Raw genomic sequence first — 15,787 nt, forward strand, 5'->3', positions numbered from 1 at the left:
ACACACACATTTGGAAGAGAGTGAGAGACCTGCACCTGGAAGAAAGTGAGAGACCTGCATCTGGAAGAGAGTGAGAGACTTGCACCTGTATCTGGAAGAGAGTGAGAGGCTTACACCTGCATGCGGAAGAGCGTGAGAGGCTTACACCTGCATTTCAAAGTGAGTGAGAGGCTTACACCCGCATTTGGAAGAGAGTGAGAGACCTGCATTTGGAAGAGAGTGAGAGACCTGCACCTGGAAGAGAGTGAGAGACCTGCACCTGGAAGAGAGTGAGAGACTTGCACCTGTATCTGGAAGAGAGTGAGAGGCTTACGCCTGCACTTGAAGAAGGGTCAGAAGCTTATACCGGTCTTTGCAGGAGAGTGACAATCATCTTCCAGCATACAGGGGACTTTGTGGTATTGATATTGTTAACATTATTGACTAAAAACACAAAACTATATGGGATACAACATAGTAAAATACATTGCTATCATAACTATCACAAATAATTATTGTATTCAAAGGAAAATGCTACTTACCCAGTATGCATCTGTTCTTGGCATGTAGAGCTGTAGAATCTCATGCTATGCATAGATCGCCATCTAGTGTTGGGTCCGGATGTTTGCACTTTGTTTTTCTTCGAAGAAGTCTTCCTTGTCACGAGGTAGGTGACTCCTCCTTTCGGTGATAGTGCGCATGGTCAACGACTCCATCTTCAGATTGTTTTCCCGCAGAGGGTGAGAGAATGGAGTAATAGTAAAGACTAGAGATGTTCATGTGTATGTATGTATAGTGACAAGTGAACTACAGCAGCTACAGGTACCCGGGGAGGTGGGTGGGTGCATGAGATTCTACAGCTCTACATGCCAAGAACAGATGCATACTGGGTAAGTAGCATTTTCTGTTACAGGCATGTGAGCTGTAGATCACATGCTTTGCATAGACTACATAGCAGTCTCCCCCAAGCAGTGGCTATCCTGTAACTGATGGAGTTGTCTGAAACTGTATTTTAAGTACTGCTTGGCCCACATTAGCTTGTTGTCTTGCAAACACATTTACACAATAGTGCTTGGGGAATGTGTGTGGTGTAGACCATGTTGCATCTCTACAGATATCAGTAATAGGGATGTTCCCTAAGAAAGCCATAGTAGCCCCTATTTTACGAGTGGAATGAGCTCCAGGGGGTACAGTTAGAGTCCTCTTGGCTTTTGCATAGCATATTTGAATACATTTAACGATCCACCTAGCAATACCTGATTTGTATATAGGATTGCCCTTGTGAGGTGGTGCAAAAGTGACAAAAAGTTATTTGGTCTTACGAAAAGATTTAGTTCTTTCAGTGTAATACAACAGAGCTCTTCTAACATCTAAGGTGTGTAGAGCTCGTTCTGCAACAGAATCAGGTCGGAGGAAGAATACAGGTAAATCTACTGACTGATTTATGTAGGAATATGGGATTTGTACGAAGAACCACTTTATCTTTGTGTAGTTGGAAAATGGGTTCTTCTACGATTTGTGCCTGTAGTTTACCCACTCTCCTAATGAAGTGATTGCAATCAGGAAAGCTGTTTTCCAAGTAAGGAACTGTAGTTCACATTTGTGCATGGGTTCAAATGGTGGGCTCATTAATCTTGTGAGGACTATATTAGGATCCATACTGGTGTAGGTGGAATTCTTGGTGGTATAACTCTTTTTTAGTCCTTCTATGAATGCTATGATTACAGGCACTCTAAAGAGAGATAGATGTTGCCTATTTTGAAGATACGCAGCTATTGCAGCGAGATGCCGTCTGATGGATGTATAGGCCAATGATTACTGCTGCAAATGTAACAGGTAGCAGATAATGTTCTGTATGGAAGCATCAAGAGGGTTGATGTTATTGCAATAGATAACAAAACGCTTCCATTTGGCTGCGTAGCAGGCTCTTGTGGTAGGCCTTCTGGCCTCCTTAATAATGTTCATACAGTCTGGTGAAAGGTTGAGATAACCAAACTCTATGACTTCAGGAGCCAGATCGCAAGGTTCAATTGTTTGGGATCTGGATGTTTGATATCTCCATGGCTCTGTGTGAGGAGATTGGGAGTTAAATGTAATTTTTGATGCAGTGCGAGGGAGAGCTGCAACATGGTTGTGAACCAGGGTTGATGTGCCCATGTTGGAGCTATTAAAATTAGCCTGAGAGATGTTTGCTTGAGTTTCCGAACCACTAATGGAATGAGTGGGAGAGGCGGAAAAGCATAAGCAAATATCCCTGACCAGTTCATCCATAAGGCATTGCCTTTGGATAACGGGTGTGGATAATTGGAGGCGAAGCTTTGGCATTTTGCGTTTTGGGTTGTTGCAAACAGATCTATGTGAGAGACTCCCCAAGCTTGGAAGTATGGGAGGATAACTTGAGGGTGAAGTTCCCATTCATGTATTTGATACCTCTGCCTGCTGAGGAGGGCCGCAATCTGGTTGTTGACACCCGCGAGGTGTTCAGCAAGGAGATAGATATTGTGGTGAATAGCCGACCTCCAGATGTCTTGGGCTAAGTGGGACAGTTGGAGAGAGGGTGTACCCCTCTGTTTCTGTATGTAATACATGGCTGTCATGTTGTCGGTTCGGACTAAGACGGCTTTGCCAGACAGGTGATCTTGAAAGGCTTTGAGAGCTAGAAAGATTGCCATCAGCTCTAAATGATTGATATGGAGCATCTTTTGCTGTTGGCTCCAGAGACCTTGTACTGTGTGTTGTTGAAGATGAGCTCCCCAGCCATTAAAGGACGCGTCCGCTGTTAATACTGTCTGTGGAACCGGGTCTATGAACGGCCGTCCTTTTGACAGATTTTGTGTGTTCCACCACTGCGGAGAGCGATGAGTATTGCCGCTTACCAACACTATATCAGTTAACAGACCCTGTGATTGGTTCCACTGACTCGTTAAGCATTCCTTAGTGGACGCATGTGCAACCTGGCATGGCGAACTATCATGATGCAAGACACCATCATTCCCAGTAGTTGCATATAAACTCGAGCTGAAAGTGATTGATTGGCTTGAAACTGGAGGACTAAAGCCCGAATGTTTCGAATTCTGGCTGCGATGGGAAACACCAGAGCCCTTTGAGAATCTAAAGTGGCTCCTAGGTAGTTCTGAATTTTAGCTGGCTGAAAATGTGATTTCAACACATTGACTATAAACCCCAGTTGGTGAAGTAACTGAATGGTTATGGAAGTATGCTTGAGACATTGTTAGTACATGCTGGCTTTGATGAGCCAGTCGTCTAGGTATGGGAAGACATGTATGCTTTGTCTTCTTAGATGATCAGCTACTACCACCAGACACTTTGTGAAGACTCTGGGGGTAGTAGTGGCACCGAATGGGAGTACCTTGAATTGATAATGTTGACCTGCTACCACAAACCTCCCGTACTAAGTCTTGTGCTTTAGATTTATGCTCTTGGGGTAGAAATTGGATGAGTTGTTCCATTCCATCCCAATGCGCACAGTCGTATCTGGCTTATAGCGCTTGTGCGTTAGCTATGCGCCAGACGTTCGCTGCTTGTGAGGCCACCCTTTTCCCTGAAGCATTGAGAAGCTTTGTTTCTTTATCTGGGGGTGGAGCATCCCCTGTAGTTTGGGAGTTTGCCCTTTTGCGTGCATTTGGAACTACCAATAAGTCAAAAAGGTAATTGTCCCCTTATGTACACTGGGTCAGATGGTGCTGGCTTATACTTTTTAGCCACCCTAGGTGGCAGGATTGTTAAATATGTCGCCTACATGCCTTATCATCCCTTTCAGCATGGGTAACGTATGTGTTGACTTTTGTGTACTATTAAGTGTTTCAGAAAGGAAATCCTCTTCGAGGGATTCTTTGTGGAGCTACACCCCATGGTAATTGGCAGCCCTGCCTAGCAATTCAATATAGTCTACACTGTCATCTGGTGGAGAGGGCTTAGTAGGGTATAAGTCAGGATCGTTGTCTGTGGGTGAGTCAGTGTTGTAGTCACCCCCTTCGTCTATAGGTCCTGGCTGATCATCATCATTACCATCCCCATCGTACTGATTGTCAGGTGTATGTGGTGGTGAGTGCTCAGGTGAAGTTGGCCCAGGTAGAGACTGAGGAGAAGATGGTGCTAGAAGAGGTACAGGAAGAGGAGGAGGGGAAGGGTTAGTTCCAATAGTTCTCTTCTTCAAAGGAATGTGATATTTCTCTTCAGTATAAGTCCTTCTCTTTAGAGGCACTTTGGTGTTATGTGTCCAGTTTTAGGATGAATGTACAACAGCTTCTGTTCCGGGTCCGGTTTATTGAGCGGATTGTCGAAATGTTACTTTTTAGGTGACTTTGGTGTAATCGGTCTGTTTCGGCTTCGGGGTTGGTGTCGTTAAATTCGAAGTGTTTTTCGGTGCCGAGTGGTGCTGTTCGGAGCTGGACTTGGGCTTCGATCCTGAAGGCTTTGGCTCGGTGCCGGCTTGGAGTGGGGCTTTTCGGAGCCGGAAGGCTTTTTGGTAGGCTTCGGTGCCGAGCAGGAAGGCGAGGCGTCTGAAGCGTGGTCTCAGTGCCGAGCGGGGTCCGAGGACGCGGGTTGGTCCAGAGCCTTCTTTTTAGGTTGACTTGGGAGTCGGGCGAGGTAGGGACTGTACTTACAGTACGTTGTCCATGCGGGATGTCTTCATCCTGGTCGGAACCGTCCTCGGAAAGTGAGATCGGATCCTGTTCTTTCTCGGCCCCAATAGCGTCGCTGACTTCTTCATCCGATTGAGGTCCGAAGAGGTCCGGAATGGAGCCTGTGTGTTGGCTCTGCATGTCGTGGCGTCGAGCCAGACGGTCGCGAAGCGTCTTCTTGGAGCGGAGAGCCTGGCACGCGTCGCAGTCCTGCTCACTGTGTTCTTGTGACAAACACAGATTGCACACTTTGTGTGAATCGGTGCGCGGGTATTTCGCGTTGCACCGAGGGCAGAATTTAAAGGGAGTTTGTTCCATGGACAGAAAGTCGAACTGAGGCGGCTAGGCCCGACGGCCTACCACGAGCTCTCCGATCAAAAGAGGTTTTTTCCAAATAAACACGATACTTGAGGAATGGAATACATGATCAGAAACAATACCGTCAAGGGTAAGTGTTCTATGCACCAAGGGAAACCAAAGGATCGGTGTCGAACCGGAGCGCAGCGAGTAACATTCTATCCCGATGGCAGTAAAAAACAATCTGAAGATGGAGTCGATGACCATGCGCTCTATCGCCGAGGGGAGGAGTCGCCTACCTCGTAACTAGAAAGACTTCTTCGAAGAAAAACAAAGTGCAAACATCCGGACCCAACACTAGATGGCGATCTATGCACAGCATGTGATCTACAGCTCACATGCCTCAAACAAATTCCTTCCAGTTGCTATACATTTGTTATCGTCATCATGTGGTCCCAATCAAAGAATATTTAAATGTGTAAATTACAGCTGGCTCGGATAATATTAATATCTGATGGTGACATTTTTACTGTAGTTGCTAAAATGTTTGTGACCCGTTTTCAAATGTAACAGATTTGAAGTACAGTTTAGTGGCAGCAAGAAAGGTGAATGACATCTTTCACAGTTCTAATTCTAATCACTAATTAAAGATTGTTTCCTAATACTTTTTAACCCAGGGCATGATGTAATCAGCTGAGACATAAGTGACATCCTCAACATGTTATGTTAGGGACAGCTCCCAGTGGCCTCTAATGTATAAAAATGTATCCAATGTAAATCTCATAAAATCCCTTCTGATTTGGAGCTACAGTCGGAGGACTGGATATCTGTGGCACAAGCACAAGGGGTATTGAAACATGAACTTATTTGTAACATATGAAGGCAAGTTCATCCTTCTGATGGCGCTTTTCATTAATTGTTTTGTGATTAATTGCTTAGATACACGATGCAGAACATGAGGGATCCTTCCAGGATGTGTTTAGAATGTATCTGCTTCAAGAAAGGAGTTCTCTGTTGAAAAAAAAAGAATGACCAACAAGTTCAGCTCATATCCATGGTGCTAACCAATCGTTTTCAGTTCATTGCATATAATTAAAATAATATTATTCAGTTGACCAACTTTGATACCACAGGATTGCTGTAGGAATGTGATTCTAACACTAGAAACAGAAATGCAAATGATGATGTAAGCTAAGAGATAGGGTGCAATTAAAGTCTTCAGCACTTTTTAAACATTCAGAAAGTGGCTTTAGAAGACGTGTAGGGGATAGCTGGGCTGTTTCAAGACATGATTGGAGAACCCACGCATTTTAATTATGTTTAATGAGGTTCACCTTGTTGAGCACATGATGGGATGCATCTGCGTAACAGTGAAGAATCTATCTACAGTGATGGACCATATGTATGCAGACTGACTAACGTTATTGAGGCGTCTGTATGGTTGTTGCCATTTGTGGTTGAGTGCAAAACTAAAAGTGAACTCCGTATGTGCATTGACCTGTGTGATTACAGCCAGATGGTCTTCATAGATGTCCCTCATCTTCCAAAGATGGATGAGACTATTGCCACGCTGTGCTCAGCCAGGGTATTTTCTAAGATGTATCTACATCTTGCGGTTTTGGTGGAGATGTGATGTCATTTGACTGCTTTAGTAAAAACATGATGGCATGTTTCATTTTAGAAAAATACATTTGGGCTTGGTGTTGGAAGTCTTTAAGAGAATTGGGTACACCTATTTAAGGTAATGAATGTAGTTCTGACCTTTCAGGATAATATTCTGAGGTTCAACGAGAATCACAGACCATACTAAATATTAGGATGTAGCAACTGTTGGGTTTAAGTGACTAAAACACAAATGTGCTTTTGGAAACAAGGAAGTAGAATACCTGGCTCGTCATCGCTAAAGATGGACCCACAGCCTCCTTGCTAGGCAACTGATGATTATTTTCCAGCTCCAAAAGAGAGGGGTTTATTTACTTGCTAAAGGGAGCATTTGCTAGAATAATGTGGAAGGGGAGAGATTTGTCTATGGGAACGACCAAACTCATGCTTTCTCATATTTGTCTAATAGATCCTAATATTGGTTCCCATTTTACACGCCTTTGTCCAAGGAAATCTCCATATTTAACCGTGAATGCTAGTGAAGGTGGTGTGTGCATGCTGTTATCACAAATAAAGGAGCCAAGAAGAAGCGGTGGCACCTTAAGTTCTCACGTTTGAAGGATCCAGGAAGATTCAAGCTCTAATGATAAAAGATGTGAACTCGCATGTGGACTGTGGACATGTGTAAGCCATATCTGAAGGAACAAAAATTACATTGCAAACAGCCCATATACATTTTTGGTGGAACACTTGTGCATACAAGCAAGCCCACTGTGAGCTTTGGCACACAACTGTGGAAATATTGCTGGTTCCCGACAAGAAATCCGAGTGTATATCTATGTGGAAGATGGTTTGGAGAGAGAAGTGTTTAACGGGGATAAGGATTTAGAATGTTTGGTGGAGCAAGTGAATCTTGAACAGAGTAAATCTGTTACAGAACAGGAATGGATGAAAGCTTTGCAAAAGGATACCATGAGACAACCGATTTTATTAGAAAGACATGACCTGTGGTGAGATGTCTTGGATGGTAGGAAATCTCTTGCAAAAGAGGCAGCAGAAAGGTAATTTAAAGATTGTAATTTACTTAGAGGAGAAACGTTTATTCTGCCAACAACGATTAGAAGCAAGATGGGAGATTCAGTGTATGTTCACCATTTAGATATGGCCCTGAACATGAAGTCACTTAGGGAAATAGATTGGAGGGCAGGTATAAGCGAAGATTTTGAGATAAAGGTTAGTATTTGTGGAGTGAGTAGGTCAGAGGCTAAAGGTCAAATGTGTCTTTAAGCATATATGCAGACAATGAATCCCCCTCCTCCCTCAGTCAAGGGACAGGCATGGATTTCCTAGGGTCATCTTATGTTTTGACTACAATTTTTTAAATATTTGTGAGTAATCCATGCACTTAAATCCTGACATAGTAAAGGGGAGCGCTGCAACATGCTTCTTCCTCTGTGGTCCGAGGGATGTACAAAGACCTTGTTCCATGAAGGGGCAGGTTGCTCAAATTTGCCAACGTCTCACCTCATTAAAAGTGGGTTGGAATCAGCTTGTGGGTCCTTGCATCATGAGTGCTGCATTGGAGTCCTAGCTGAGACACAGACCTCAACCCACTATGGATGTTCTTCAAAGGGCACTGGTGGTAGCATGCAGTGGTCACCTGGATCACTGCCCTCTTCCCAGGATGCCCACAGCTGTAACGTGCAGAGCGGAAGCTGTCCATCACAGACCGCTTCAAGAATACAAATCAGTAGCACCTGCCTTAACAGGTCGGTCACTTGTAATGGGGTCTTTGGACGTTCAATTATGACTCACATGGAACAGATGATGCTTTTTACACACTCACCTTATCATTGCAATCTGCTAAGGCTCACACATTGTACATTGTGACTTGCCATTCTGCAGTTGCAAATCCTTTCATTTTGTGACTCGCTCATGTTTTTTGTACCTTCCTCATGGTAAGGGCTAATAATGGTTGCAGAGTAGTGGCAGGTAATGTCTCTGTAGTGAGTGGTTTGGAGGCACTTATGTGAATTAGCACAATACCACACATTTGACAGCAGGAAATGTTCAGGTTGTGAGGTCATCAAACTTAAAACCCTGGGTGGTTCCCTAATACAAAAGCTGTGGAGTTGTTTACTCAGAAAGAGAAGAGGTGGAATGGGTTTCAAGCCTAAGAGGTTGAAAGAGTATTACGACTAGGCTAGTGAAAACTATAACTGTGTGTGGTAGATTGAACTGTGTTAAGGGGATGACCTATACGATGACGTGAGCCATTCCAAGGAGATACCATGATATCTACGGTCTTAAAGGCGTGCGGGGTTTACCTTGTGCTCGGTGTCCACATCCAGGCAGCTGGAGGCCTCGTCCAGGATCAGCACCTGTGGGTGCCGGACCAGTGCTCGGGCGACTGCGATGCGCTGCTTCTGTCCCCTGGCCAGGAGACTTCCTTGCTCCCCAACATCTGTCAACCAGGGATAACAATCAGAAGGTGAGACACCAAATGAAGAAACATGTATGCGCGTGTACTCACAATAACCATGTGGAGGGATTTGAACTTCAGAACATGGGTGTGCGTAACAGCAGAATCCTGTGGAAGGATGTGTGCTTCTGTTCTATTTTTTATATACAATTAAGTAATGCATACAGCACTGATCAATCAAAATGATACAGCCGGGCACTGTACGTACTGTTGGGTTTGTTGTTAACATTGGACATTGAATGCGTTAGGACCTATAATGTATACACTGGCTGTGTCTTGGACACTTCTGCAATAGGCGTAGAGTGAGTTGGTACAAAGATGGGCTCCACTAACAAACAGTGGTCTTCTGAAGCCCTGTGGTGCTCCATCGAAGTTACAGACCACAGGGTTTCAGTTGTACACAATCTGAGTGTTTGTAAAGTGCACATATACATCAAGGGGTTTCTTAGCTCCATGTAGTATTTATATTTACCAAGCTCAATTGTATCCAATTTGGGATATGAAACTGTGTCCATGGGGTCAAACACAGACTCACGCCGTGAGTGCAACAGTCCACTGAGCTGTCAGACAGCGCTGGACCTCACACACATACCTGAAACCTAGCCCCCCCCACCCCGCGTCTGTTGTGCTGTCGGGTTCCCCACCAGGACTGCCTTCTCCTCTTTTCTATCAAAGGCGTGACTGCAGTGCATGCAATGAGCATGATGCATACAGTGTGCATAACTAGCTGACCAAGGCACAGCGTCCCCTCACCAGCCTTCATTCCTTTAATGTCGAAGCTGATAAGACACCTACACGCATTCAAGGTGTGTACTGTGGGATCTCACAGAGCCTACGCTGTCTTGGCTTTAAGCGCTGAGGGTCCCTTCATAGAAGGGTGAATAATGAACCGGGTTATAAAAGCACCAGTCTGAAGACACCTTAAGAAAACTATGGGTTTAACTTGGGTCTCTTTCTAAATGAATCAGTGTCTTCTAGAGTGAACACCATTGTCCCTACTGCTGACAGCTGCACGTAGTTGTGGCTAACAGAAGAAGTCACATTTCCTCTCCCTACTGTTGTTTCCATGAGGAAGACCTAAGTTAAGGATTGGTGGACAGGCTCCTGCCAGTTTACTGGTGTACCAGAGGCAACAGGCCCACAACAAAGGCCTAGCTTTGAGATACCTGTGTCAGAGATGAGTGTTCTGCCGTGACTCTTGGACATTCCACCTGGCAAAGAGCAGGAGAGGGGATATTTTAACAAGGGCTAATCTGTCCAAGATGGTCAGTGGGAGATGCTTTCATCTGCCTGATAGACATTTGTCTAAGTACTGGAGAAGGTTATGGTCATAAAGTTCTGAAATGTCTTCCATTGGCCAGGCTCCGAGGACCCTTTTAGAGCATCGGACATAACCAGGCAGAAGACTTTTTGGAAGATCTGTAGCTATGGTATTAAACAACAGGACCTCGGTTTTACTTGCATTTATTCAACAACCCCCTGATGGAGCTTTGAGGTAATCCCGAGTCAGTGTGATAAGGAGTTAATTGGAAACAGGCATATCAGAGGATTCTTGCTGTGTTGGTGAGGAAGGAGAGATGTATTCCACGATTTTCGCGCCCCTCTAGGAGGGAGGCCTGATGTGCAGTAAGGAAGATATAGGATAGGTCCAGGAGTGATAGGGCGGCAATGACACTTCTGTTGAAACCGGTCGTGATTATGGCAGAAAGAGAGGAGGATGGTTTCACTAGATCCAGCCTATGAGGTCAGGTTCACCTATGTTTCCTCACCCCCAGGTACAGGACAACATAACGCAGGAGATCCAGCCATGAAACATCACAGACTTGTGCACCAGTCTGTTTAATGGGCACAGACCGCATTTGGAGAAAAAAAAGTTCCCCCTTATCAATCAATCAATCAATCAATCATAGGCATTTATAAAGCGCACTACTCACCCGGAGGGTCTCAAGGCGCTAGGTGGGGGGGGGGGGAGGTCCGCTACTGCTCGAACAACCAGGTCTTGAGCTTCTTCCTGAAGGAGAGGTGGTCTTGGGTCAGGCGTAGGTCGGTCGGGAGGGCGTTCCAAGTCTTGGCGGCCAGGTGGGAGAAGGATCTTCCTCCTGTTGTCGCTCTGTGGATGCGGGGGACGGCTGCGAGGGCGTGACTGGTCGAGCGGAGGTGGCGTTTGGGAGCGTAGAAGTTGAGGCGGCTGTTGAGGTAGGTCGGGCCTTGGTTGTGTAGGGCTTTGTGTGCGTGGGTGAGGAGCCGGAAGGTGATTCTTTTGTTGATCGGGAGCCAGTGCAGGTCTCTCAGGTGTCTGGAGATGTGAGTTCGTCTGGGGACGTCGAGGATGAGTCTCGCCGAGGCGTTCTGGATCCGCTGGAGTCTCTTCTGGAGCTTGGCGGTGGTACCGGCGTAGAGGGCGTTGCCGTAGTCCAATCGACTGGTGACGAGGGCCTGGGTGACCGTCTTCCTGGTCTCGGTGGGGATCCACCGGAAGATCTTACGTAGCATGCGCAGGATGTTGAAACAGGACGAGGAGACGGCGTTGACTTGTCTGGTCATGGAGAGGGAGGGGTCCAGGATGAAGCCCAGGTTGCGTGCGTGGTCTGTCGGTTTGGGTGCGTTGCCCAGGGCGGGGGGCCACCAGGAGTCGTCCCAGGCGGAGGGTGAGGAGCCCAGGATGAGGACTTCCGTCTTGTCTGTGTTCAGTTTCAGGCGGCTGGTCGTCATCCACTCGGCCACGTTTTTCATCCCTTCGTGTAGGTTGGCTCTGGCGGTGGCGGGGTCGTTGGTCAGGGAGAGGATCAGCTGGGTGTCATCGGCGTAGGAGATGATGTTCAGGTTGTGTTGGCGTGCGATGGCCGCGAGGGGGCTCATGTAGACATTGAAGAGGGTGGGGCTGAGCGAGGAGCCCTGAGGGACGCCGCAGATGACTTCCGTGGCTTCTGATCTGAACGGGGGCAGGCGGACTCTCTGTGTCCTTCCGGTGAGGAAGGAGATGATCCAATCCAGTGCCTTCTCCTGGATTCCGACGTTGTTGAGGCGCTGCCCTAGGGTGCGGTGGCAGACAGTGTCGAATGCCGCGGAGAGGTCTAGGAGGATGAGGGCCGCTGTTTCTCCGTTGTCCAGCAGGGTTCGGATGTCGTCGGTGGCAGCGATGAGGGCGGTCTCGGTGCTGTGGTTGGCCCGGAAGCCTGACTGGGAAGGGTCGAGGGAACCGGTCGTCTCGAGGAAGGCTGCCAGTTGCTTGTTGATGGTCTTCTCGATGACTTTGGCTGGAAACGGGAGGAGCGAGATGGGGCGGTAGTTCTTGAGTTCGGTGGGGTCCGCCGTTGGTTTCTTTAGTAGAGCGTTGAGTTCGGCGTGCTTCCAGCTCTCAGGGAAGGTGGCGGTGTCGAGGGAGGTGTTGATGATGTCCCGCAGGTGGGGTGCGATGACAGCGTAGGCCTTGTTGAAGATGTGGTGAGGGCAGGGGTCGGTTGGGGATCCGGAGTGGATGGAGTTCATCGTGCTGATGGTGTCTTCGAGGTTGATCGGTGTCCAGGCATTGAGGGTGGTGGTGGGGGGCGTTGGTTTGGTCGTAGGGAGCGTTGGTTGTGTTCTGAAGCTGTTGTGTATGTCAGCGATCTTGTTGTGGAAGTAGGAGGCGAGGGAGTTGCAGAGGTCTTGCGATGGGGTGATGTCGTTGGTTCCGGCGTTGGGGTTGGAGAGCTCTCTGACGATGTTGAAGAGTTCCTTGCTGTTGTGTGCGTTGTTGTCCAGCCGGTCCTTGAATGCGGTTTTCTTGGTGGCGTGGATCAGTTGATGGTGCATTCGGGTGGCGAGCTTGAGGGTAGTCATGTTGTCCGGCGTTGGGTCTCTTCTCCAGGCTTTCTCGAGGGCTCGGCAGTTCTTCTTGGAGCTCTTGAGTTCGTCGGTGAACCACGGGGCCTTCTTGCTTCCGGGTCTGCTGGGCGGGGTCCTCAGAGGGGCGAGCTCGTCCGCGCAGGTGGAGATCCATTTCGTGAGGTTGTCGGCGGCTTGGCTGGGGTTCGGTGAGCTGGCGGGAGGGTGCTGGCTCAGGGATGCGGCGAGTTGTTCGGCTGTGATCTTGTTCCAGCTTCTTCGTGCAGCCTGTTGCTGGTGGTGGTGGACCGTGGTTCTTTTGAAGGTGAAGTGGATGCAGCTGTGGTCCGTCCAGTGGAGTCCAGTGGCGTGGCTGAAGGAGATGTCTTTGCTGGACGAGAAGATGGCGTCGAGTGTGTGTCCGGCGAGGTGGGTGGGGGTGGTCACCAGCTGCTTGAGTCCGAGGGTGGCGAGGTTGTCAAGCAGGGTGGTGGTGTTGCGGTCGTTGTTGTTCTCCAGGTGGAAGTTGATGTCCCCGAGGAGGATGTAGTCAGCAGAGGGGAGGGCGTGCGGGCTGATGAAGTCGGCGATGTCTTCGCTGAATTGAGTGCGTGGTCCCGGGGGTCGGTAGATCAGGGTGCCTCTGAGGGTGGTCTTGGGGTCGGTGTGGATCTGGAAGTGCAGGTGTTCGGCGGTTGTCAGGGTGTTGTCGGCGTTGGTCGAGATACGGATGGTGTCCCTGTGGATGATGGCGATGCCTCCTCCAGTCTGGTTGTCGCGGTCTCTCCGGATGATCTTGTAGCTCTCTGGGATGGCGATGGCGATGTCGGGCGCTGAGGAGTCGTTCATCCAGGTTTCCGTGTGGAAGGCAACGTCAGGAGCTGTGGTGTCGAGGAGGTTCCAGAGTTGAACGGCGTGTCTGTGGACGGAGCGGGTGTTGAGCAGGATGCACTTGAGGTGGTTGCTGCTGGTGTTCGGCTTGGCGGGTGCTGGTGTGGGGCGGGTCCGGATGCAGGTGAACTTGCAGGTGCGGCAGCTGAAGGGTCCGTGGGTGCGTCTCGGAGTGGCTCGGTAGCAGCCGGGGGTTCGGCCGGTGTTGAGTGCGTTGAGGGTGGCGGCATCGCAAGTCCGGTGGGGGGGTTGGCCTCTGCGGGGGCCAGGGGTTCTGGCGCTGGGTGCGGTCCAGGCGCGGACGGGCGCAGACGGGCTTACCTTTGGCGCACCTTCGGCGCTCATTCGGTGCTCCCGCTGCGCGCGTCCGCTGCGCGGTCGCTGAGGGGTCGACATAAGAGGGGAGTCGGGAGGGCGGGTCAGCTGGGAGGCGGGGTCGCGTCCACCAATGGACTGGCGAGGGGGCGGGGCCGCGGTCAGGAAGCGGCGGGAAACTGGATCGGGATGGGCGGGCGGCCCTGCGGCGGCTGGGGCGCCGCTCTCGGCGTCGAAGAAGACTGGAGCAGCAAGGGTCTCAGGAGCAGGATCGAGGAGCAGCGAGGGGGCAACCAGGCCGGAGGCGCAGTGGTCGCTGACCAGGTGCGTGCGGGTTCCCCTTAAGAGGGGAGTCGGGAGGGCGGGTCAGCTGGGAGGCGGGGTCGCGTCCACCAATGGACTGGCGAGGGGGCGGGGCCGCGGTCAGGAAGCGGCGGGAAACTGGATCGGGTTGGGCGGGCGGCCCTGCGGCGGCTGGGGCGCCGCTCTCGGCGTCGAAGGAGACTGGAGCAGCAAGGGTCTCAGGAGCAGGATCGAGGAGCAGCGAGGGGGCAACCAGGCCGGAGGCGCAGTGGTCGCTGACCAGGTGCGTGCGGGTTCCCCTTAAGAGGGGAGTCGGGAGGGCGGGTCAGCTGGGAGGCGGGGTCGCGTCCACCAATGGACTGGCGAGGGGGCGGGGCCGCGGTCAGGAAGCGGCGGGAAACTGGATCGGGATGGGCGGGCGGCCCTGCGGCAGCTGGGGCGCCGCTCTCGGCGTCGAAGGAGACTGGAGCAGCAAGGGTCTCAGGAGCAGGATCGAGGAGCAGCGAGGGGGCAACCAGGCCGGAGGCGCAGTGGTCGCTTATGGCCTGAAGCGCCTCTGAACTCCTAAGCACATTTAGATGAATGCAGCAACACTTAAGAGTGAAACCCTGATGATGAGCTGCAGCATGAATCCATGTGGACCACCCTATAGATGCCCACTCTTGCAACCGAGCACAACCGACAGAGAATCCTGCTACCCGTCCACTGAAAGTGCTCTAGTGCCTCATCAGGAGTGTGAAGCGCAGCATAAACGTAAATGCAACTACAATACAATAATCTTTGGAGGGCTCAGATATAAATGTTTACCCATAAAAGAGACTGGTCCACAGAATTAGCCCCCTTAATCTTACACACTCCCCTTTATTGGGAGAAGTAGCTCTTTGCATTCTTCCATCAGCTCCTCTTGGTGGCACCTTATTCCACCACTCCATGTTTCCGATGTAAACTTAATTCAAGGCCGTACCCCAGTCCCTTCATTGCCACTCCATTCCACCTCCACCCATCTGGTGCTGTGCCTTAGCTCTCAGCTTTAAACCATGTGTTCCCCTCAGTGCCCCCCTCATGCCACCTCCACCTATATCGTGCTAATCTTATCCTGATTCTTTGCTGTGCCCATTTTCTCACCTGTTCTCATCAGTGCCACCCTCATGTTCCCCACTTTTCTCATACTTTGCTTTGCCCATTCTCCCACATTCGCTTTAACTGTGTGTAGTCTCCCACCCATTCCCATCAACTCCACTCCTTTCCATCCAGCACTCATTCTTTGCTTCACCCATTCTCCCACGTTCACTTTGCTGTAGGCATTCTTCCACCCATTCCCATCACTACCACTCCTTTCCATCCAACACCCATTCTTTCCTTCACCCATATTTACTTCAGCTGTAGGCAGTCTCCCCCATTCCCATCAATAGCACTTCATCCACCCATTCTTTGCTTCACCCATTCTCCCACATTCACTTCAGCT

The 15,787-nt window shown here is 49.5% G+C and overlaps 1 protein-coding gene across 1 annotated transcript in view; it reads right to left on the reverse strand.

The window, feature by feature from the left end:
* The window catches only part of LOC146869761 (antigen peptide transporter 2-like), a 289,288-nt gene that overhangs the window by 3,121 nt on the left and 270,380 nt on the right, over window positions 1-15,787 (reverse strand). Inside the window, exon 11 of the mRNA XM_085614455.1 lies at window positions 8,852-8,988. Coding sequence (XP_085470581.1) covers window positions 8,852-8,988 — 137 coding nt within the window. The remainder of the gene's footprint in view (window positions 1-8,851; window positions 8,989-15,787) is intronic.

Source organism: Triturus cristatus, chromosome 1_1 (assembly GCF_964204655.1).
Source record: "Triturus cristatus chromosome 1_1, aTriCri1.1, whole genome shotgun sequence".
Taxonomy (NCBI): domain Eukaryota; kingdom Metazoa; phylum Chordata; class Amphibia; order Caudata; family Salamandridae; genus Triturus; species Triturus cristatus.